Source organism: Sus scrofa, chromosome 3 (genome assembly GCF_054392235.1).
Source record: "Sus scrofa isolate SSC_HxYL_T2T_F1_AM1 chromosome 3, Sscrofa_HxYL_maternal_Yorkshire_Landrace_v2.0, whole genome shotgun sequence".
In the NCBI taxonomy this organism is placed as follows: domain Eukaryota; kingdom Metazoa; phylum Chordata; class Mammalia; order Artiodactyla; family Suidae; genus Sus; species Sus scrofa.
Genome location: NC_139385.1, coordinates 45,180,711 through 45,203,791, shown reverse-complemented (window position 1 = coordinate 45,203,791; position 23,081 = coordinate 45,180,711). Strand labels below are relative to the sequence as shown.

Sequence of the window (23,081 nt, the reverse complement as noted above, 5' to 3'; positions counted from 1 at the left end):
ACTCAGCAACTGCCCGAAACTGCCTTTCTGCGTAGGCAGGACTCCGGCTGCCGGTCGACGTCTGGCGCTGGGCTGGGGGGTCGCCCTGTTAGGATCGGCCGCGGGACGACGCTCCTCGGCTCGACACCCCACCAGGCGCTGCGGACGGAAAACCTCAAGACCCAAACCACACACGGGCCGTGCTGGGGAAGTGGAGGGCTGTCAGCCTCTGGGTCTGCGCGAGGGACGCTCAGCTGAGCCCGAAGAACCCAGCCGGCCGGGCTACCAAGCGAGCCGCGCCCCGGCGTCCACGCCCTCCATGCTCGGGGCAGTTCAGGGTGCGGCCCGCCGTCTTTGCCCCTCCGCCGGCTCTCGGAGCCTCGCCAGCCTCAAGTCGCGTCCCCAGCCCCACTGCCTGGGTCCCCGCCTTTCCGGTGTCCCGGTTCGCGCGAGGCCTGCCCTCTCCTAAGATGGCGGCGGTGGCGTCGCGAGGGGCGCGCCCCCACGTGGGCGCCGGTGGCCAATGGGGTTCCGGCTTGCGCCGCCGGCCGGGCGCGGGAGGCGGAAGTGCCTCGGGCCGCCGCCTCCGTCCCGGCTGCGGCCCCTGCCAGTTACATAACTCGTTGTGGGGTCCGCGCGGCCCCACTTCTTGGCTCCCTGCGAACCGAGGATGCGCTGAGCCGCGCAACGCCGTCCGCTGCCGCTGGCTCCCGCCCGAAGTGAGTTCCCTTGGCCTTCGACCTGCGGTGGGGCGCTGGGCCCAGCTGGGGACAAGGGTCGTGGCGGGCCGGGGAGCAGCTCTGGCCCAGAGCGGGAGCGCAGTTGGGGCGCCTGCCGGGGGTGCAGGAGGCCCGAGGCGGTCCCGACGGGGTGCAGGACGGCCACTTCATTCGAGGGAGGCCGGGGCGCGGCCCACGCCAGCCAGAGCCTCGACCTATCCTCGAGGTTTCAGGGCGGCCGCGGAGCTCGCGCTGCCTGGGGTGAGGATGGGGCCGTGGCCCCGGGGGTGCGGAAAAGCGCGGTTCCTCCTCTTTTGCCTGGGGCCCCTCGATGACAGGCCCCAGGACTAATTAATGGGGTAGTTTGGAACCGGAGGGCAGCCTGCCCCTTAATGCCCGCGGCGTCTCGTGGGAGGTTCAGGGCCCCTCCTGGTCACGGTTCAGCGATTTGCCGCCGCCTCGCTTGGCCCTTCCTCTGCTTTGTACTTGTTGCACGGATTGTGGTTATTTGCCGACTTGTTTGTCCTCCTGCGAAGTCCTGAAAGCCTGGGGCTCTTCCTTGGTCGCCTCCGCGTCCTACCCCTTCAGCTGTCCCTTTTGGTTAAGACGAATCAGTTCCTTACGTTTTTGGTAGTTTCCAGGCTGGCCGTGCAGACCCCTACACCGACTCTGACCTCCTCTGCCCAGACGGGCCCTGGAATAGAGTCTGTAGCTTCTGTGGTTTGTTCCCCTGGGAAGATTTTCAGAGAGGCCTTGAGCCTTCCCTAAACCCCTGCTAGCCAGTATCTGTGTGCCCAGCGGGAGCCCAGGGCTTGGAGCTGAGGCAGGAATTATTCTGGGTAAACATGGACATGGGTTAGTTCGTTAATCTGTTTTTACTTGCCAGATCCTTGAGCCTAAACCATTTTGTTACTCATTTGTCCTTAAGGAAAAGGATAACAGCCCCGCAGGGTAGTTCCCTGTGGCACCTAGAGTGGTTGTTAATCAGAGAGCATTGCTGCTTGCAGATGTGAACACCGAAGACAGAAAACTTCTGGTTAATGCTTAACTGACTGAACCCGGGAAGTGACTGGACTCCGGGTTGTCTGTAGAAATAGCATGGTTCTGTGTAGTGTTGTAATGGACAGATAAGTGTTAGAAGATCAGCATTAGATGTAACAGACAGGTTAAGTATTAGAAGTTCTTTGGCCAGCAGTACTGACTTGCGAGGTGGGGAGAAGGGGTGTCTTGAACAATTGAATTGAGAGAGGCTGGAGCAAAACAAACACTCTCTCTAGTAAAGAGCTCTGAATTGCTTTCAGCTCAGAGAAGAAGGGGTTAAAGACGGGAGGGAACGCAAGAGTGGCTGAAATTTAAGTCCCAGTCACCTTAGCAAGTGGCCAAGTTGGTCATGACAGCGCACACAGGTCTTTATCTCCCCGCTTCTAGGATTTTCCACCTGTCACATTGGCTCTTAGAGAAAGCAGTGTGCAGGAGTTCCTTCTCTGTTGCGCCATAGCTTATTGGTGTTCCATCTCCCTGAGCCAGCAGACACGCCGAGTTTCCAAGAAGGTGGTTAAATGACGACGGAGTGAAGGCATGGTGTGGTGTTAACCGGCCAGAATAAAAAGCACAGATGCTTTTCTTTAAAAGATCTGTGCGTATCCTATCTTTAGCCTCTCCCTGTTGTAACTTACAGTGACTTTGTCACCAGGTTTATTTTAACCACACCCACTCTCAGACTTCAGATATGACTTGTTGAAGTTGCTTGGCAACAACATGCCTCTGCTGGGATAGAAGAAAATTCCTGGATGTTAGATTTGAGAAATAGAAGATGCTTACACTGTGATTAAGAAGGGCGAGCCTGTCATTGCTGATTAGGTTTTCTGCCCCGCACACATCCCAGGCTCAGTGTACCTGCTAGTAGCAGTTAATGTCTTCTGGCAGCCTGAGGTGTGTTTAGACCAGGCAGACACCGCATCCTTACCTGGCCCAGCCACAGGGCACTCAGTGTAGAGAAGAATCCTCAGGGCTCTGAGTTGAGAGCAGTGCATATCTTTGCTGAAATAGCCCAGAGGTCTCTCCTGGTTGGTTGGTGACCGAATTCCCACCTGGAAAGGCAGTGTCTTCTCTGAAACGGTGGCTCCTCCATCTCTCCATCTTCCAGCATCTCCTCCCTGACGCCTCTTTCTGGAAGGAATCCACAGAGTCCTCACGGCTTTTCCATCTCAGTTCCTTATTCGCAGAAAGCAAGATTGGGGTGTAGACCCTGCACCGAAGCTGGTCCTGCTTCTGTCCACGTGCTGTGCTTTCCAGTAAAACCCTGATTTGCAAAATGATACCGGAACTCCTGGGTCCCTTTCTGGCTCAGTTCAAGTGTTGAATTTCATTCCTCAGATATTTGTAAGTGTCTTCGATACCTCGGAGGTCAGGCCTCCTTCCCTGAATATCATTGTTTTTAGCCTGAGCCCCGTCAGGAGCCAGCGGGCAGGCCAGGGCAGGGTTATCTGCAGCCCAGACATCTTACACGGCAGGTCAGAGAGAGGCCTCCGTGTTTGCCAGCCCGGTGAGCATGCACGTGGCAGGTTAACCTCCGAGCCGTAAGGGGTTTGCTCAGTGCTTGTGCTGTGGTTGGAGAGGAGTCTGAACAGGGAGCCAGGGCTTTCTGCAGGAAAGGGGTTCGGCGTCTGCCTCGACTGTTGAACCAGTGCCCCCTCGAGGGCCCCCTGGCGGAGGCTGGCAGACACGGGACCGTCCCCCCCAGGTCCCGCGGCGCGGAGTGTGGATGGTCAGGTAGAGGGGGAGTAGCCGAGCGTGAGGGCCGCTGCCTTCCCATCCTGTCCCCCGTCGGTGCCTCAGCTGCCCGGGCCGGGCAGTGCGGGCGACGAGATTTTACAGTCTCTCCAGGTCGTAAGTAAAACAGTAGCACATTTTGCCCCAGGATAGACTGTCTTAGTGCCAGCATTAAGCCCCACACCCCTGGAAGAGCACCGCGTTTGGCCCCATGCCAGAAGTCAGGGTTCTAACATGCATTCCTAGCTGTACCGAAGCAAAGGGCAGCTGGTTGTAAAAGGGGACACAGAACAAATGCTTGTTCCTTTTGCTTCCGCAGGAAGAACAGAGAAACGTCTTTTGTTATCTTTAAAAGGCTGCATTAAAACAAGAAATTCTTCCAGTTCTGTCTTTTGTTGGATAGTTACTGTTATTAAAAAAAGCAGATTGTGTTTCTCCTTTTTGTTTTTTGCGTTCCTGAACTAGGACAGCAAAATATCTGGGTAGCAAAGTTGTGAAATCTGAAGCCATCTTGAAAATAATTGGGAAGAAAGCAATTTAATTTTATAAAATAATCTTTGAGTAATTGTCCCTTAGCTACTGAAAATAATTCTTTTTTGCTTGTTTTTTGTTTTGCCTTTTAGGGCTGAACCGGCGGCGTGTGGAAGTTCCCAGGCCAGGGGTCAAATCGGACCTCCAGCTACACCACAGCCACCCCAACTCGAGATCCAAGCCATGTGTGCGACCTACAGCACAGCTCACGGCAACACCAGATCCCTAACCCACTGAGCAAGGCCAGGGATTGAACCCACATCCTCGTGGATACTAGTCAGATTCATTTCCGCTGTGCCAGGAACTCCAAGCCAATGAGGTTATTTTAATGTAAAAAAAAAAAGTGTTTATAATTTTCACATACCACTGTCTTTTTTTTTTTTTCTTCTCATAATAAAAACAGCCCAATTGCGTTGGTGTTTTTTGTTTTGTTTTGTTTTAAGAACTCACAGTGGGTTAAAGATCTGGCTTTGTCACTGCAGCAACTTGGGTCACTCCTGTGGTGAGGGTTTAATCCTTGGCTTGGGAACTTTCACATGCTGTGGGCACAGCAAAAAAAAAAAAAAAAAAAAGAAAGAAAGAAAGGAAAGAATTTTAAAAATAAAATTTAAAAAAGCTCAAGTGGTCCAGAAGTGAGTGGTGTAGAACACAGACAGCTGCTTTAATTCCAGAGGCAAAGGCTGACAGGAGGTTGAATCATGTTTCAAAAATAATTTTTGTTATAAAAAATTAGCCTCTTGATCAAGCGTTAACTTATACCCAATTTGACCCACTTTCACCTTTAATATGTATTTGATTCTGAAAGATTTTAATTGTGAGCCCAGAGAAGCAGAGATTAAAAAAACATAACACAACAAAACCTAGCAGAGTGAGATGGAAAAAGCAGAGCTGGAGGCCTGGTTTGCCGAAGGCGTAGCAGAGAGGCAGTTTCTGAAACTTGATTCCCCATCACGATATCTTTCCCTTTAAATGCAGCCAGCCCGTCCTTTTTCCCCGCGGCCCCAGGCCTCGCCGACGGCACTCGCAGCCCCCACGTTCTCTGCGGAAGATCCTAGTCTCCCTGGGTCGGGTTGGGGCCCTCGACAGAATCCATTCCTGGGTGTCAGTCAAGGATGTGCCTTTAAAACATATATTTTGGGAGTTCCCGTCATGGCGCAGTGGTTAATGAATCCGACTAGGAACCATGAGGTTGCGGGTTCGGTCCCTGGCCTTGCTCAGTGGGTTAACGATCCGGCGTTGCCCTGAGCTGTGATGTAGGTTGCAGACGCAGCTCGGATCCCGAGTTGCTGTGGCTCTGGCGTAGGCCGGTGGCTACAGCTCCGATTCGACCCCTAGCCTGGGAACCTCCATATGCCGCGAGAGTGGCCCAAGAAATAGCAAAAAGACAAAAAAAAAAAAAAAAAAACATATTTTACTACATTAAAATACACACAGCCACCACGACCACTCCCCAGTCTTGTCTTTACAGGTGGTTTTGTTATTGTTTTCTTTGCTTTTATTTATTTTTATTTTTTCCTTTTTGCGGCTGCACCTATGGCACAGGGACGTTCCCAGGGTTAAGGGATGAATTGGAGCTGCAGCTGTCAGCCTACACCACAGCCACACCAACGCCGGATCCTTAACCCCCTGAGCAAGGCCAGGGGTTGAACACGCCTCCTCACCCAGACGTCAGGCCCTTAACCCACTGAGCCGCAACAGGCACTCCTGTTTGTTTTATCTTCACACCCAACTGGTTGACCCAGTCCCTCCATCTGATCTGGGAGTTAACATTCTGCACAGCCCCGTCCCAGCTTGACCAAGGTCCCACAATAGGTACTCCCTGGTGGCTCAACAGGTTAAGGGTCTGGCGTCATTGCTGTAGCTCTGGTTTGCTACTGTGGTGCAGGTCCCTGGCCCAGAAACATCTAACTTCTGCATGCCAAGGGCGCAGCAAAAAAAAAAAGAAAGAAAGGGAAAAGAAATGCCAGCTTAAAAAGCTACAGGGGGAGTTTCCGTGAGGTTGCGGGTTTGCTCCCTGGCCTCCCTCAGTGGGTAAAGGATCTGGTGTTGCCATGAGCTGTGGTGTAGACTGGCGGCTATTGCTCCTATGAGACCCCAGCCTGGGAACCTCCATTTGCTGCAGGTGCGGCCCTAAAAAAAGCCCCCCCCCCAAAAAAAAAGCCACAGGGGGCGGGAGTGGGATGGACTGGGAGTTTGGGGTTAGTAGAAGCAAACTATTCCATTATATTGAGAACGGATACTACTGCACAGCACAGGGAACTGTATCCAGTCTCCTGGGATAGACCATGATAGAAGATAGTATAAAAAAGAGTGTCTGCGTGTGTGTGTGTGTGTGTGTGTGTGTGTGTATAACTGAGTCACTTTGCTGTGCAGCAGAAATGGCCACAACATTGTAATTCAACTATACCTTCATTAAAAAGCCATTCTGTCGCTGAGGCTTCCCCAGCCGTCCGTCCTATCGCTGCTTGGAGCTCTGAGCACCCTTCAACCCAGAGAACACCTGCTGTTGGTTGAGAAGACAGCAGGCACAGCCCGTGGGACACCTGGAGCTCTCCAAGGGTGTGGAGGGTGGGCCGTCCTGTCCCCCCCGTTTCTCAGGCTGGCTGGAGCCGGTCAGACCCCAGACAAACCCCCTGGAGCCTGTTTTCCAGGAAAGAGGGTGATGCGGAGTTTCCTGGCACAGGTCAGGCATTGGAGTGGAAAGCTGATTTGAGCTTTATCCGGTGGTTTGTGGTTTGTGCCGACTTCCCAGACGGGTTGAATCTGAGGGTGATCTGTCCTTTCTCGAAATCGCTGAAGGGAGTGCCTCCACGAAAACCAGTAGACCATGCAGATGCACTTGGTTAAGATGAGATGGCTTTCTTTGGTCACTTTTTTTTTTTTTTTTTTTTAAGGCTAATATTCCTTTTGTTGTTGTGATTATTGTGCTGGGGTGTAGTGCGTCTATAGCGTTGTGTTAGCTTTAGGTTTACAGCATTTTGAATCGGTTACACATACACATGTATCTATGCTTTTTCCCCTGCCGAGGTTATTACAGAACATTGAGTAGACCTCGCTGTTAGGTTTCTTTCTTTGGTCTTTTAGGGCCGCACCCACGGCATATAGAGGTTCCCAGGCTAGGGGTTGAATCAGAGCTGCAGCTGCCCGCCTATACCACAGCCACAGCAATGCAGGATCCGAACCACATCTGCAACCTACACTGCAGCTGACAGCAATGCCAGATCCTTAACCCACTGAGCAAGGCCAGGAGCGGAACCCGCATCGTCATGGATACTGGTTGGGTTCGTTGCTGCTGTGCCACGATGGGAACTCCTGGGCTCTCCCCTATGTGGGGACGTGCCAGGAAGGTGAGTCTTCGTAGTGACAGGTGCGCCATGCTGCGCCTCCTGCTCTTAGAACCACCCAGTCACCTTCTGTGGAGCAGCGCCTTTACCTGGAGTGACTGGGCGGCCGCGTCTTAGCCAGTGGCTGCCGGGATGTATTTTTGACAGAGATGACTCTTAGAACTCAGGAGTTGACACTTCTGGTCGACCAGTCCATTTCCCAAGAGGTGGCCGGCACGAGGTCCCTGAGGTCACACCCAGCAGAATGCCCTGGGCACCATCAGGGCAGGGGGTGGGGGCGGTAGGGGAGTGAGGGGGTGGCCCTGTGGTTTAAAGAGGTGGAGCCAGGTGGCGTCTTGGCTACGGAAGGTTCAGAGGCAACACAGGGAGGTCACATTGGCCAAGCCTGGGAGTATTTTTGGTGGTTTGGGTTGGTAGTTTGTTTTTGGTTTTTGTTTGAAGCCGAGAACTCAGCAGCTGCGGCCTGGTGCCTGGTCCTGCCCTCTGAAAACAGGGTCGTGGACGGCCGTCTCTGCCCTGCTCAGCGCTCAGAGGTTCCTTTGAGCGACAAGTCTTCTCAAGCAGGGCTCCTGCCAAGGATGCCCCTCTTTTCAGTATGCAGGGTGGACACTTCTGCTGCTTCCTGACCTGGCATCTGTCCCAGGAGGGGCCCTGACCAGCAGACACCACACGGGCAGTGCCCAGTGCGCAGGCACTGGCTCATAGCACAGGGGAGGAAGAGGGAACAGGCCCCCCTCGGTTCGGCTCTCAGGCCCTGCTGTGCAGAGGGATGTGTCAGGGTGGCGTGGTCCCCACCCCTCAGGGTCTGACACGAGCCAGAAAGACGCTCCATGTGGCCCCACAGCCACAGGGTTCCTGCAGAACCTCCTCCCACGCATCTGACTCCCGGTCCACCCCACGTCAGCTTCAGGGTCACCAGAGTCACAGGTTTCCAGCCCCATGGACCTGGCCTTTGAAGTTCCCACCCCATGAGGTCCCCTCAGGCCAGCTGGTGCCGTGAAGGGGAAGCTGGACAGTGGTGGACCTGCTGGCCCTCGAAGGAGGCCTTCTTACTGGGCAGAGCATGACGGGGTCTTGTCCAGGGCTCTGAAGCTGAGCAGCTGCTCTACTGGCCCAGAGGTCAAGCCTCGAGGTGGATTTCAGCCCCGGCACGTGGCTTTCCTGGGGACCCCCATGGAGGTGGCCGTGTCTCACGGGCACCAGGTGGAAGCAGGTCAGGGTAGCAGGAGGCACTGCACGTGGGCTCCCTTTGGCCTTTGGGCATCGCCTAGACTCTCACGGTGTCCACGCACAGCCCGGCGGTTTCCAGAGTCCGTTGAGGTCAGTCCAGCCCCCCCCAACCTCAATGCTGATGACGGAAGATTTCCATTATGGGGAGAAATCGAATGTGTGGACGATAAGCTCCTATTGTATATCAACCTGCCACTTAGATCCAACACCGACAGCATTTTGTCACATTGGCTTCCTAAGTAGTGAAAGAGTTTTGGAGCTGTTTACTTTTGGGCCTCACGATGCTTCACTCCCAAGTCTTTCAGCAGCGCGTCTCGTAAGACTCTGCATCAGCGCTGCATCCTCCACCAGAGACCATTCCTAACGGTTTCCTAATCGTCTCATAATCACGTCCTCATTATTGTCCAGCCCATCTCCACGTTCCTCCAAAGTGGTGTCTGACTTTTAATTTCTTCCCGGCAGCGTTTGCGCGTTGTATTTGGTTGTAGGTCGCCTTGTCTCTTATGGTCTGTTTTTGTTTTTGTTTTTTTTAAGTGACATTGACTTTTTGAAGAGGCCAGGCCGCTTGTCTTGCAGAATGCCACCCATTCTGTATTGGTCCAATGTCATGGTGCCCTTGAAACTTAGACCATGTGCCGTGTGTTACCTGGAGTCGTGAAGGTGGGCGCGGAGGTGCGGAGGTGCGATGGCTTCAGGCCCAGCATTTTAGGCCCACATCCCGAGGCTTTGTGTGTTTCGCATGCCCTAGGAGGTTGGCCTCCATCCCCAGGGGCCGTGCGACTATGGGATCTCGAGGTTGAAGGGTTAGGCTCTTCCTCTATGACCGCTAAGTCCCGGGGGGAAGGCAGGAACTTTGTCAGAGCCCAGCACGTGGTCTCCCGCCCGCCTTCGGCTGAAGGAAGGGGCTGCTCTGTCCGCAGCCTGGGTTGAATGGCGTTCCCTGAGTACTGGCAACTTGTGACCTTGACTTGAACTTTCAGGGCCTCTTTTTCTGTGCGCGGGTCTGCATCTGCTGAGCAGGGGAGGGGGACTGGCCCACCCAGCAAGTGCCATTTCCAGGGGAAATGGGAAAATCCGGCAGGTGCACCGGCCCCCTGCCCAGGCTGCCCTGAACAGCGAGAGGCCCGGGGCTGCTTCCCCGGTGGACAAACAGCGGCTGTGAGGGAGACTGGAGGCCCCCGGGAGGAGCCAGCTGGGGCGGGCACTCAGGGGGCAGAGGGGGCAAACCCAACCCAGGGGCGGGCTGCTGTTTGTGGGGCTCCGGGGCATCCGGTGAGAGCGGCGAGGGGACTCTGGGTCCCCATCCTGCCAGGCCACAGGGGCGGGGGGAGGGCGAGTGCGGGGCCTGGCGCAGGGGCTGTTGCGTGGTCACCGAGGGGACCTCCGTCTGTGGGCTCGGTGCTAGCCTTCCCCCTGCCTGCCTCGCCCTCGCAGGCTAGGAGGCTGGGCTGGCGGGGGGGGGGGGGGGGGGCGGTGCCTGACGCCTCCCTGCCTCCCTGCAGGTGTGGATGACAGAGGTGGTGCCGTCCAGCGCCCTCAGTGAGGTCAGCCTTCGTCTCCTCTGCCACGATGACATAGACACCGTGAAGCACCTGTGCGGCGACTGGTTCCCCATCGAGTGAGTCCAGTGGTCCCGCTGTCCGCAGCTGAGGATTGGGAGGTGGGGCGGCCGGGGGTGCCCACAGATCCGCGGGTGCCCAACTGGACGACGTGCGTGAAGGTGGGGGCCCCAGAGGTGGTGGCCCAGGGCGACCTTGCCTGTCGGGAGCCCAGGCCCCGCTCACTGATGCCCCCCCGGCTCTCGGCACCTCACCGCGTGCCTCAAGTGAAGAGTCCCTGAAAGGGCTTTGCTGAGAAGTTTTTTTTTTGGGGGGGGGAGTGGGCTGTGCCCATGGCGTGTGCTCGTTCCCAGGCCAGGGATCAAACTCCCAGCAGCAGCAGCCTGAGCCATAGCAGTAATAACACCAGATCTTTAACCTGCTGAGCTGCAAGGGAACTCCCTGAGCCTCTTCATTTGCAGAGATGCTCCACGCAGTGCTGCTCATGACGTTCAGAAAATTGAGGGGCCACATAGACATCCTAACAGAGGGGTTGGTTACCCACCTCGGGGCATGTGCGTGCAAAATAATTGTGTTATTCAGCCAGGAAAAAAATCTGTTCTTGAGGTCTGTTTGTCTATAGGGAGAGGGTTTTTTTGGAGATAGCAAGGAAAACGGACTAGAGCACAGTATGCACCGCCCTCTGCCTTTGTTTCAAGACTTGAGGGAGAAGCTTAAAGGGATCCTTACCACGTGTTATCGGTAGTTTGCATAGGTACATGATTAGCTTCTACAACTTTATCTGTTTTGTTTGTCCTACATCTTTCTGTAATACACACACAGAGCTTTTGTAATGTGGAAAAATTTTGCTTTTTAGGGCTGCACCCTCGGCACATGGAGGTTCCCAGGCTGGGGGTTGAATTAAAGCTGCAGCCGCCGGCCTACGCCACAGCCACAGCAATGCTGGGTCCCAGGCGCATCTGCAACCTACACCATAGCTCCTGGCAATGCCGGATCCCAGACCTACTGAGCGAGGCCAGGGATCGAACCTACGTCCTCATGGGTACTTGTCAGATTTGTTTCTGCTGCGTCACGACGGGAACTCCCGACAGTGCATGCTCCCTGTTTTGTTTTGGCCATGCCTGCCGCATATGGAAATTCCCAGGGCAGGAATTAAACCCGCGCCGCAGTCATGATAACAGTGGATCCTTGACCCACTGTGCCACCAGGGAACTCCAAACAGTATAAACTTTTAAAAATTAAAAATAAACCAGATCCTCCTGATCATCCCATTTCCATGAGGCGTAGCCGAGACTTGTTTAACCCACTGCCCGCAGGAAGGGAGGGAGGAGGGGTGCCCTTTATGTCCCTGATGGGAGTGATTTGTCGCAGCCTCTGGGGATACGACCCAGCAGTGGCTTCATAGCTTAGAAAGTAAACGTTGGGAGTTCCCGCTGTGGCTCAGCAGGTTAAGAACCTGACATAGTGTCGGGAGGATGCAGGTTCCATCCCTGGCCTTGCTCGGTGGGTTAATGATCCAGTGTGACTGTGGTGCAGACCAGCAGCTGCAGCTCTAATTCAGCTCCCAGCCCAGGAACCTCCATATGCCGCAGATGTGGCTGAGAGAAGAAAAAGAAAGGAAGGAAGGAAGAAAAGAAAAGGAAGGAAGGAAGAAAAGAAAAAGGAAGGAAGGAAGGAAGGAAGGTAGGAAGGAAGGAAGAAAGGAAGAAAGAAAGGAAGAAAGGAAGGAAGGAAGGAAGAAAGAAAGGAAGGAAGGAAGAAAGGAAGGAAGAGAGGGAGGGAGGGAGAGGGAGAGAGAGAGAGAGAGAGAGAGAGAGAGAGAGAGAGAGAAAGAAAGAAAGAAAGAAAGAAAGAAAGAAAGAAAGAAAGAAAGAAAGAAAATGTCGACTGAGCAGTCCCACTGCTACAGACTGATCCAGTAGATCTTTATGAACTGCACGCTGCCGAGGGTGACCTGGGGCAGGCAGGTTCTCTGTGCCTCCCAGGCGCCTGGCCCTCCTGTCCTGCCTGCCTCTCCTTCAGCCTCCTGCGCCTGAAGCCTGAGGCTCCAAAAGCCAGTGGAGAGAACCGTGGTTCGTCGGGCGCGTCGTGGATGCCCTGCTCCTGGCTGTCACACAGCCCATCGCTCCTGGGTCAGGAGGCGGGAGGGTGCTGAGGACCAGGAGAGGAGCCTGAGTGCGGCTTAGGTTCTGTGGCACCTGCCGGTGGCTGGGCGGTGACGCAGAGCAGAGCGCCTCTCTGCTCTGTGGCCGCCAGCGTCCGAGCCCCTCCTCTGGCTCTTGGTGTCGAGAAAGGCCTCTCGGGCTGATCCGTTGTGTCCGTTCAGAAACAGGCCCTCATCCCCGCCCCCCCCCCGACAGTCTCCTTGGCTGTGGCTGCACCTGCCTTTTCACCACGTGTCACCATTCTGTTCCCTCAGAGGGCCCGTGGTGAGCAGCCCTGGGGGCCCCGGACCCACCTTGCCCTTGAGGGCCTGTCCCCGACACTCAGGTGCCACTCCGCAGTGAACTCGGCTCTCCCACCACCACTTCCCTCTCATCTCTGTGTCTCGTAAGATCATTTTCCCCACCATCCCCAGTCCCGTTTGGACAGAGAACTGCTCGAAGATGACACTCTGCGAATCGTGCGCTTTGGTGGTGCCTGAGTGATGGGCAGACCACTCATCAGTGCGGCGTGGTGGCCAGAGCAGCCTAGGGTCCCCCGTGGGTCCACCCTGTGAGGCACAGCAGGGGTTGGACGTGACCGGGGGGCGGGTTGACCTGCGTTTGTCTCCTCCTCAGGTACCCAGACTCATGGTATCGTGACATCACCTCCAACAAGAAGTTCTTTTCCCTTGCTGCAACCTACAGGGGTGCCATCGTGGGGATGATTGTAGCTGAGATAAAAAGTAGGACCAAGATACACAAGGAGGTAGGCGCGTGTGGCAGTGACGCGGTGGTCGCCACCTCTGGACGGCCCTGCGGGGTCTCGAGATGGGATCACACCACCTGCTCCGTGGCGCTTTCGTTTGGGAGCCCAGATGGCATGTGACTCACCCAGTTGGTTTCTGTCTGTGTCGTGATGACGCTCACATGTGCACTGACTTAACCACGGGCAGTTTTGAAATAGGGAGGTGCTGAGTGATGCCCTGAGAACCTGCAGCGTTGTCAGGACTGCAGCTCTTGCTGTGGCGCAGCAGGATCGGTGGCGTCTCAGGAGCACTGCGACGCAGGTTCAATCTTGGCCTGGCACAGTGGGTTAAGGGTCTGGCATTGCTGCAGCTGTGGCATAGGTCAAAACCGTGGCTCAGATCTGATCCCTGGCTTGGAACTCCATATGCCACGGGGCAACCAAAAAAGAGAAAAACCAACCAAAAAGAAGTTGTCAGGACTGAGAAGACATCTGTTCCTTGTCCTGGTGGCAGCATCATAGAAACTGCTGATGCTTCTGTGGCACCTTGAGGGGAATGCCAGGCTTCAGTTAGAGGCTGTGAAAATGAAGATACAAGTTCCTTTTCACCCAGCTTCATAGCCCCTCCAAGCCCTAGCTGAGAACCCGTGAGGGCCCTTGGGCCCTGGGTTAGCAAATCCTGCTCACAATGTAAAAGGTGAGGCCACAGCCACAGCCGTGTTGTGCCACATGGTTGACACACGTGGGTCAGGGTTCTGCTTGGTCCTTTGGGTCATCTTAGCCACCGACCTCCACGTGGGTGTTTACTCCAAGGAGGGGGAGCCCACCGTTAGCTGGAAGCTGCCTGTTAGCCTTGAGGCTGTTTCTTCAAAAGTGCCAGAAGGACGTGTGTGCCTCTTAGACACCCATCTGCTCCAGCCTACCTGTTTTGCCATCATCACATTTCAGGAAAGTTGGGCGGGCGTGAGAACGAGTCCCCGTTGTCCTCTGCTCTGTTCCCTCCCACCCCCGTGTCCCCAGGTGTCATGGCCAGGAGGTCGGCGGGTGAGCTGGGCTCTGTTCCGGGACCGCAGTTTCCACGGCTGACCTGCCTCTTCTTCCTTCCTCTCTAGGACGGAGATATTCTAGCCTCCAGCTTCTCTGTTGACACACAGGTTGCGTACATCCTAAGCCTGGGCGTCGTGAAGGAATTCAGAAAGCACGGCATAGGTAGGGGGGCAGAGCTCGGACGCCATGCCCGCAGCATCCTGTCACCTCCCGAGTCCTGACAGTTCTTGCTCACAGACGTGCCTCAGTCTCCTCCCCCACCCACGTCCCTCTGTCTAGGGTCAGACCTCCTTCCTCCTTCCTCCCTGCCCAGCACATCTCCCGGCCCCTTCCCCCCGACCCCGGCCTTCAACCCAGCCGTCCCACCCACCGCCAGGCCTTTTGGCCTCGGCCTCGTTCCCACACCCGCTCCGATCACGTTCATGCCAGCTCCGTAAGGTCCCCAGCAGGGACCAGGCACCTCTTAGCAAGCCTCTTGCCACACACAGCTTTTGTCTGGTTCCGGGGCATGTGTGACGAAGGGTAGAAAACCCCCTTGAAGAAACAGCCCCAGCTGCCCTTCAGCGGAGCCCCCGTGCTCGCCCTCCTGCAGGGGCCCATCCCGCTCGGCCACACGGCCAGAGCGGCCACATGGTGGCTCAGTCTTCACTGGCAGCCCGGGCCTGTCCTGTCACGTTTTCCAGGTTCAGGTTAACACTTCGGGTTGTCTAAAGGTCACAGAGTCTCCGCCGCGGGCGCAGCCCCGGGGAGAGAGTGCGCAGGTCCGCACGGGGGAGCTTGGTCTTGGATCCCGTGGCCAAGGGCTCTGTGGGGACCTGTCGTCTCCCGTCCGCCCCCCGCCTCCTCCCCCCCGCTGCCCTGCACCTCTCTGTCCCCCCACAGGTTCCCTATTACTTGAGAGTTTAAAGGATCACATATCGACCACGGCCCAGGACCACTGCAAAGCCATCTACCTGCACGTCCTCACCACCAACAACACGGCCATAAACTTCTACGAAAACCGAGACTTCAAGCAGCATCACTACCTCCCCTACTACTACTCCATCCGTGGCGTCCTCAAGGACGGCTTCACCTACGTCCTCTACATCAACGGCGGCCACCCGCCCTGGACCGTCCTATATCCTTGCTTCCTTGGCGTGAGGCGCCGGGGCCTCCTCGCGGTGCGGGGACCTGGCCCCGGCTCATCTGTGTGCAGACGTGGGGAAAGCCGCGCCCTCGGGCCCTTGAGCCTGGTCTGAGGGGTGGGTTGTCCACCTCCGGGCCCAGGGTCCACCCGTCTGTCTGTCCAGGACTGACGGAGCGCCCCCGTCCCAGCTGCAGGGGGGAAGTGACAGTGAACAAGACAGACAAAGGCCTCCGCTCGGGGGCTGGCAGGGGAGAGGAGGAGCAGGGGCGGTGAAAGGGGTCGTTGCTGCTTTTGAGCACGTGGGTTCAAACCTCTTAACCGGATGCGTGACCCAAAGGTGTGGCCCTGCCCTACCCCTTCTCTTTAACTCTCTGCGGCCCTCGACAGGTGCAGGCAGGAGACTCCCGGAGACTCAGAGGGTGTGGCCCCCCGGGTGCTCTGTCTACGAGACAGAAGTTGAATGACAGAGTCGGGGCTCATCCGTTCACAGGAGGGTAAAAGGGAAAGGTGTGGCCCAGACACCTGCAGGCCTTGCTCACTGTGCGTGTCCAGGGAGTCGGGACAGGCCCCTGCTGCTGAGGACTGAGCATGGGAGAACCAGGAACGCCTGCTCTGTGGACTCCTCCCCCAGCACCCAGTCCTGTGCAGTCTTTTTTTTTTTTTTTTTTTTTTGACTTTTTAGGGCTGCACCAGTGGCATATGGAGGTTTCCAAGCTAGGGGTCCAATAGGTGGCTGCAGCTGCCAGCCTACACCAGAGCCACAGTAACGCTGGACCCGAGCCCTGTCTGCAACCTATAGCACGGCTCACAGCAACACCGGATCCTTAACCCACTGAATGAGGCCAGGAATGGAACTCACAGATGCTAGTCAGATTCGTTTCCGCTGAGCCATGACGAGAACTCCCCAGGCCTGTACAGTCTTAGCCTGGGTGTCCCTGTGCCTGGGCCTCACCCAGAAGGTGCTCTTGTACCAGGTTCTGCCCTGTGTTATTTCTCTCCGCAGAATCCCCCTTTGTCTAGTGAGGCCTTGCAGAGGCTGAACAGGCTCTTGCCACCCCCACCCCCTGAGAATGGCCTGCTGTTTGCATACCGCCTTCTCGGGTCACCATGCAGGCCCCTGCTGACTGTACCACCCAGGGCAAGGGGCATGGGCCAGCCAGGCACGTCTGTCTTCCTTAACGGAGCCCCACGGACTACATCCAGCACCTGGGCTCTGCACTAGCAAACCTGAGCCCCTGCTCCATCCCGCATAGGATCTACCGCCAGGCCCACAGCCTGCTCTGCAGCTTCCTGCCATGGTCAGGCATCTCCACCAAGGGCGGCATCGAGTACAGCCGGACCATGTGACACCAGCCAGGCAGCCTCCACCGGGCCCCACCTCTCGGCGCCCTGTGGGAACTGCCGTTCTGGCCCTCTGACTTCTGCTGTCCCCTGTGAAAGAGCTAGAGGCCACCTGCCGGGCCCATCGGCCTGCCCCAGCTGCAGGCCCGGTGCTACGCGGGCTCTGGGAGTGGAGCGGGCAGGGTGCACCTGGTTCTCCGACAGGTACGCTAGAGCAGGTGGTGGGGAGAGGGGAGCAGAACCGCCCGAGTTGGTGATACCAAGACGTGGAGGGCCTGCTGCCTTCAACAGTAAAAATGGGGCACCTGCTGCGCAGGGATGTTGGGAAGCAGGGCTGGGGTGGTTCTGAGTCAGGAGGGAGGACAGAGTCCTTGAGCCCTGGCGAGCTTTTCACTTCCTGAACAATTTTTCAAAAAATAATGCATCCCTGGAGTTCCTGTTGTGGCTCAGTGATAACAAACCCAACTAGTATCCATTCAGATGCGGGTTCAATCCCTGGCTCCACTCAGTGGGTTAAGGATCCGGCATGGCCTTGAGCTGTGGTGTAGGTCACAGATGTGGCCTGGATCCCGTGCTGCCGTGGCTCCAAGTTGACCCCTAGCCTGGGAACTTCCGTATGCCATGGATGTGGCCCTAAAAAGAAAAGAAAAAACAAAACACATTCACGTGGTTTAAAAATTGAAAAGGTGCTGAAAGATCAAGCCCCCTCTACCCCCACCCCTGAGACCCTCAGCATCCATCTAGTGCTGCTGTGTTCTGGGTGTGCGCTAGTACCAGCAGCAGCGGCAGCTCACACTGAAGCTGCAGGCGGCCTTGCCCTGTGGCAGGCACCTGCTGGATGAGGGCCCGGCATGGACATGGTCTCTTCTGAGGCCGGTGACCGTGGTTGGGAGCTGGTCCCTCAGACCTCAGGGGACTCCGGGTCCACCCCTTGTGCCCAGACACAGCCCAGAACAGATGCAGGCCGAGCCCACACAGCAGAGGCTCCGTGGCCTCCTGGGCTGGCACCTCCATAGGGGCCGAGGTTTGCGCTGGGACCGGCGGAAGCCCGTGGACCCTGCAAGAGGGCTCAAGGGTCAGAAATGCCTGGGCCGCGCTGTGGGCTCCTAGGCCAGACTCACAGGGTGGGGCCGAGCATTTCCGTGGAGGCCTGACTGCTGCTCCCCTCTTGTCTTTCCCGCAGGCTCTTCCAGCCCTCCTTCCCGCCCTGGAAATCTTCACTTCCCCGAGCCCTGGTCCCCCCACGTGTGTGCGCCGGCCCCGGGGGCCTGGTGTGGCTGAGCTCACTGTGGTCTGTTTCCTCCGCCGGCCCCGGAGCAAGGGCGCAGGAAGAGGCTTCCTTCCCTGTGCCTCTCATGGCCTCTTCCCCTCCGCTGCCCGTTCCTTCCAGCTCCTTCCTCCAAAGCTGGAGTAAACTTCTGGAAGAGAGACACTCAAGTGCTCTGCACAGACTGGGCCCTAAAGGCACAGGAGCCTCAGGATAATGAGGGCGCGAAGTAAGGGGAACCCCAGACCCTCGTCCGGAACTGGCCCGCAGAAGCCTGGGGGGCGGGGAGCAGCCTCTGCCTCTGCCCCAGGGGCTGGTGCTTGGGGGGCACAGCTGGGGAGGCTTCCCCCGACGCAGGGCTCTGGGCCTTGACTCACAGGCTGTTCGGTAACAGAATGGTGACCCCCGGTCCCCCCGCTGGGAGGCCGAGTCCTCTGAGGCCCCCTCCTGCGAGCAGACTCCATTCTGCCCCAAGAACGCGGAACCGTGAAGCGCCATTCAGCTGAGCTGCCAGGGGAGCCAGGCTGAGGACAGGCCAGGGCCCCCGGGGTCCTGTCCCCCAGCCCTGCGCCCGGCGGCTCCGAGGCCTGGCCAGACGCAGACAGGACTGAGCTGAACACAGCGTTGGTCAAGCGAGACCTGGCCTTCGGGGCTGGGGCCAGTCATGTGCCTTGTCCCTCCACCTCTGGGGCAGCAACCGGAGAGGCTGTGTCCGTGCCAGAAAATGTGTGTGTGGCCGTCCCGTGCTCCTGGCGTCCCCAGGCCCTGTCCCCCGGAGCAGCCTGCTGCCTGCCCTGCCCTCCGGAGCAGATGAGGTGGCACGGCGTTGCACCCAGCGTCCCAGAGCCCGAGAGCAGAGGACAGGAACGCCCCGGGTAGGGGGCCCTTGACCAGGTGACCGCGTCCTCCCTGCTCAGAGCTCCCGGCCGCGGCTCCGTGGGAAAGGGCTTCTGAGGATGAAGGCGCTCCTGGCAGGAAGGGCGCGGCCCCACTTCCATGTGGCAGTGGCTTCATGCTGAGCTCGGCTCAAGGGAGCCGGGTGTCAGTGACCTCTGTGAACAATGATCATGTGATTTTTATTTCCACTCCTTCATGTAAGGGAAGAGTCTTCCAGAAGGTTCATAATCGAGCTCAGAGGCTCTGCCCCGCCCCCGCCATCACTGCAGTGTCCAGCCCTGTGGTGAACGGGTTGTAGTGTTTTGTCTCATTACACACAGAATAAATAGACTTGAACTGGTCACATCCTGTCTTTCAGGCTCCTGCACTCTGGGCCCTGTCCCCATGGACCTGCCCCAATGCGGAGAGCGGCTCAGGAGCTGCTCGTCCCCCGGCACGTCTGGAGCACAGCTTCCAGCTTACAGGGCGACAGGCTTTTGCAGTTGTCGCAATCAACCCTGAGGCCCCGGGGAAGAGGTTCCAGAGCTGGTGACTTGGCGCCTGGTCAGGCGGGACCCTGGGCCAGTGCGTCTCACCCCAAAGCCTGAGGCAAGGGCCACTGGGTCTTTGCCCCACCCTCTCCTCGGAGCCTCTGGCCACCCTGGGGGGTAGGGGTTGGCCTGTCACCCCCCTAGACAAGTGAAAACTGGTTCAGGGGCTGGGGTTGCCCAAGAGCCACGTGGCTGTGCGTGGTGGGCCTGAGACCCAGCCAGTTCTGTGCCCTCCAAAGCCCGTGTGCGTCGTGGGCGAGAGGCTGGTGGCCTGGATGGAGTTCCCCCCACCCAGGGGCACGCTCACGTTTATCACAGCCTGAAACGAACCCAAGAACTAGTCGTTCCCCTGCGTCTCCCCTGCGTCTGCAAGGAACCCAGCTGCCCTGATGCCCTGGACACCCTCACGAGTGTCTGACAGCCTTGGGGGAGTGGGTGGGGGTCTGTCCTGGTCTGACCCAGCTGCCAGGACCGGAAGTCAGCCAGATGAGGAGACTCGCAGAGGCCAACCCGGGTCCTCCTGCCGTGTCTCCACAGGGCTGTGGCCCAGTGAGGTGGACCAGGGGTCTTAGCAGAGAGGTTCTGTGTCCTCCCCCCACCCCCAGGGACATTAGACCATCTGGAGACATTTTTGGCTGCCCCACCAGGAGGAGGGTGCTCCTGGCACCAAGTGAGTGGAGACCAGAGACGCTGCTGAACACCCTGCAGCGACAGCCCACAGCAAGGATGCAGGACGGCCCACAGCAAAGGATGCAGGACGGCCCACAGCAAAGGATGCCTGGCTCAGAGGTCAGCAGGGCCGGGGTTAAGACCTCCGGGCAGAGAGGAGCCCTTGCCCGGGGTCTGGCCCAGCTGCAGGAAGGGCCCTGGCTGATCTGCCTGCAGGGTCAGGGGAGCCTGTGCTCAACCCAGCCCCTAGGGGGGCATGGCTCTGCCAGGTGGGGCACTCCCTCTCCTCCCTAAACCCAGGAGGCCACGGCTGAGGCCCTGCCCCCACAGAGGACAGCTCCCTCCTTAGCTAAAGGGACTCCTCAGGTCCCCCAAGGATTGACTTGGAACTTTGCTCTTAGACCCCCAGGTGCCAGGGGCCTGCTTCTCCAGCTGCCTTGGTCTGAAGACAGACGACCAGGAACAGAAGGTGCAGGCCTTGGCTTTTTGTTTTTGTTTTTGTTTTTGTCTTTTGTCTTTTTGTTGTTGTTGTTGCTATTTCTTGGGCCGCTCCCGCGGCATATGGAGGTTCCCAGGCTAGGGGTTGAATCGGAGCCGTAGCCACCGGCCTACACCAGAGCCACAGCAACTCGGGATCCGAGCCGCGTCTGCAACCTACACCACAGCTCAGGGCAACGCCGGATCGTTAACCCACTGAGCAAGGGCAGGGACCGAACCCGCAACCTCATGGTTCCTAGTCGGATTCGTTAACCACTGCGCCACAACGGGAACTCCAGGCTTTGGCTTTTATTGCGATCAGACTTGCGGGCTCCCTGGCCCCTCGGGAGCCCAGCTCTCTGCTCTGCCCGGCCTCCCAGGTACAGGTGGCTGACTTGAGTTGGAGCAGGCTGCAAGGGCACCCCTGAGCTCCTATTTTTCTGTCCCTCCCTCGGGACCTCCTCCTCCCCCTTAAGTTTTCCCAAGGCTGGCCCAGGCCCTGGTGCTGGGTGGCTCCCAGGCACCCCGGTGTGGAGGCGCTCCTGGTGCAGGCTGAGCCCTTCCTCCCTGGACCTGCCCCCCTCCTCCTGGGCCACCCTTTGCTCTCCTGTCCCGAGCTGAGGCAAACCAGCCCTGGCACTTGGGTTCCTATGGCCTCTCAAGAGCCCCAGAGCGAGTTCTCTTGCATAAGGGACATGTGGACTCCTCTGAGGCCCCCCAGGATCTCTTGGGTCTGAGCCCCAAGCCTTCAGGGGGACTGGGCTGGGAGGGGACACCCTTGGCTGAGTCCATGCTGGAGCTGGAAGCTGAGGAAAGTGGGGAGAGAGGAGTCACTCCAGGGCCATGGGAGGCTGCCAGCTCCTCCCATGTCCCCACCCCCAACTCGATAGCCTTTAGAAGAGGAGGGGAGGGGGCAGTTCTCAAATAGAACCAGGAGGGGAGCAGGAAGGGGGACCTGCCTCTAACTGGAAGACCTCTCATCCAGGCTGAACCCTTCATTTTACAAATGGGGAAACAGGCCCAGCCCGTGCGGGAGAGCTGTCCAGGGTCCCTCACCAGATGTAGAGCTGGGCCGGGAACCTGGGGGGCTTGGGAAAGGAGAGGGTTCCCCTCGGTCCATCTGAGTCCCCAGCCCCACCTTCTCCAGTCTTTCCCTCCTGTCCGTCCTGTGTCACCTAGAGAGGTGCTCACCTATATTTCCCAGGCTGCCCCTGGGCAGTTGAGCTTCCAGAAGGACTGAGCAGTGGCTGATACCTGGGCCCAGATTCCCCTGTGGTAGGTCCAGGGGCCAGGCCATGCCCTCTGGCTGTGGGAAGCACCCCCAGGCCATGAGCCGGCCCAGCCAGTGGCTCTCACACTGGCCAGCAAGCTGCATATGGCCTGGCAGGTAGAGAGCCAGGCCCCGGAGGTGGCGCAGCCGGAAGTTCTTGGGCTTGCTTCCCTGGGCACGGGGGCACTGTGGCTGCTGCTGGGCCCCCAGCCCCCCCTCGTAGATGTTGGATGGTGTATCAGGGTGACCCGGGCGTCCTCGGGCCCAGCTCACTGCATCTGTGGAGGGAAGAGCAGGAGAGTGGTGGCTGGTGGGACACAGTGGCCATGAGGGGAAAACAGTCACGTGCTTGTGTGTGGAGCCTCAGCTTACCTGTCAGATGGGCTCAGCTACCTGCCTCCCACCCTCCTCCCAACCAACAGACAGGGCTGAGAAGCCTGAGCCTTGGCACCAAGGTCTCTTTCAGGACTTCAGGCTCTTTCCAACACCCCTTTTGTCCCCTACCCTAGAAAGAGCCTTCTGGTACCCAGGGTCACATGGCATGGACCAGGGCCATTCCCCTCTCCCAAGCATGCATGTCCCTGAGGTCACCCTGGTGGCTTTGGACCCAGGTCAGGACAGGAGGGCTTCTCTCCTGCCACTCCTCCCCGCAGCCCAGCACCTTCTCTTATGCGCAGCTCAGAGAATGCACAGACCAAGGCTTCCATGGAGGGCCAGCGTGGTGGGGGAGGAGCGGCCGGGCCTTTTGTGTAGCAGGGCTCTCCTCTCCCCTGCCTGGGGGTGGCTCTGCAGGTCTCCCTTGGCAACCAGCTCTATGATGTCACAGGGAAGACTCCCAGGGGATGATGCCCAGGGCAGGGGCAGGGTGGGAGGTGGGGAAGGGAAGGGGGCAGAATCTTAGGGGAGGTCTCTGGCCCCTCTGGCTTGAGACGGGCTTGCAAAGCAGACTCGACTCTTGCAGGCTGGGGAGTCACTCCCTTGGGTGACCGCTCTCATCTGTGGGTGGGAAACAAAGGTTCGGGGTGCAGACTTGGTGAGATCTAAGTCAGTGATTTCAGGATGCTGACAAGATGGTACTGGGTGACTGGACAGGTCATGTAATTTTTTCGTCTATTTTCCCGTAAGTAGGCGATGGAGTACTGTGTGGACCATGCCCCGTGTGGGGGAAGGATGGGAATTCTTCCGACTCGTATCCATGAGGTTGCGGGTTCAATCCCTGGCCTTGATCAGTGGGTCAGGGATCTGGCGTTGCCGTGAGCTCTGGTGTAGTTTGCAGACTTGAATCCTGCATTGCTTGGATCCTGCATTGCTGTGGCTGTGGTGTGGCTGTAGGCCAGCAGCTGTAGCTCTGATTCCACCCCTGGCCTGGGAACCTCCAAATGCTGCAGGTACGGCCCTAAAAAGCAAAAAAAAAAAAAAAAAAAAAAAAAAAGT

General features: G+C 57.7%; 2 protein-coding genes and 1 long non-coding RNA gene across 4 annotated transcripts in view; 1 reads left to right on the top strand and 2 right to left on the bottom strand.

The window, feature by feature from the left end:
• NAA60 (N-alpha-acetyltransferase 60, NatF catalytic subunit) overlaps positions 1-19,044 on the top strand; it is a 26,371-nt gene extending 7,327 nt beyond the window's left edge. Inside the window, exons 1-7 of one of the 2 annotated variants that reach the window (XM_021088113.2) lie at positions 520-698; positions 10,078-10,193; positions 12,915-13,044; positions 14,136-14,232; positions 14,953-15,187; positions 16,387-16,741; positions 17,721-19,044. In XM_021088113.2, the coding sequence (XP_020943772.1) occupies positions 10,084-10,193; positions 12,915-13,044; positions 14,136-14,232; positions 14,953-15,187; positions 16,387-16,543 (729 nt within the window). In that variant the 5' untranslated portion in view covers positions 520-698; positions 10,078-10,083 and the 3' untranslated portion in view covers positions 16,544-16,741; positions 17,721-19,044. Of the gene's footprint in view, positions 1-519; positions 699-10,077; positions 10,194-12,914; positions 13,045-14,135; positions 14,233-14,952; positions 15,188-16,386; positions 16,742-17,720 lie in introns of those variants that run through there. The other variant, XM_085017805.1, reaches the window with a different exon arrangement.
• On the bottom strand, positions 17,836-23,081 carry LOC146404585 (uncharacterized). The gene is made up of 2 exons (XR_014840972.1): positions 23,021-23,081; positions 17,836-19,568 (listed from the first exon to the last, which is right to left on the bottom strand). It is a non-coding gene; the product is annotated as an uncharacterized LOC146404585 (long non-coding RNA).
• Positions 20,672-22,485, bottom strand: C3H16orf90 (chromosome 3 C16orf90 homolog). Its single transcript, XM_085017814.1, has 3 exons — positions 22,309-22,485; positions 21,569-21,925; positions 20,672-21,183 (listed from the first exon to the last, which is right to left on the bottom strand). The coding sequence occupies exons 1-3, from the start codon at positions 22,352-22,354 to the stop codon at positions 21,026-21,028; spliced, it is 561 nt and encodes a 186-aa protein (XP_084873940.1). The 5' UTR covers positions 22,355-22,485; the 3' UTR covers positions 20,672-21,025.

What these genes read in the sequence shown, in the direction of transcription:
- C3H16orf90 (XM_085017814.1), bottom strand. Translation starts at nt 22,354, where the DNA reads ATGGAAGCCTTGGTCTGTGCATTCTCTGAGCTGCGCATAAGAGAAG. An exon ending in TGAGCTGCGCATAAGAGAAG is followed by an intron (nt 21,926 to 22,308) that starts GTGCTGGGCTGC and finishes TTCCCTCCACAG; the next exon opens with ATGCAGTGAGCTGGGCCCGA. An exon ending in GGGCAGCCTGGGAAATATAG is followed by an intron (nt 21,184 to 21,568) that starts GTGAGCACCTCT and finishes CACTTTCCTCAG; the next exon opens with CTTCCAGCTCCAGCATGGAC.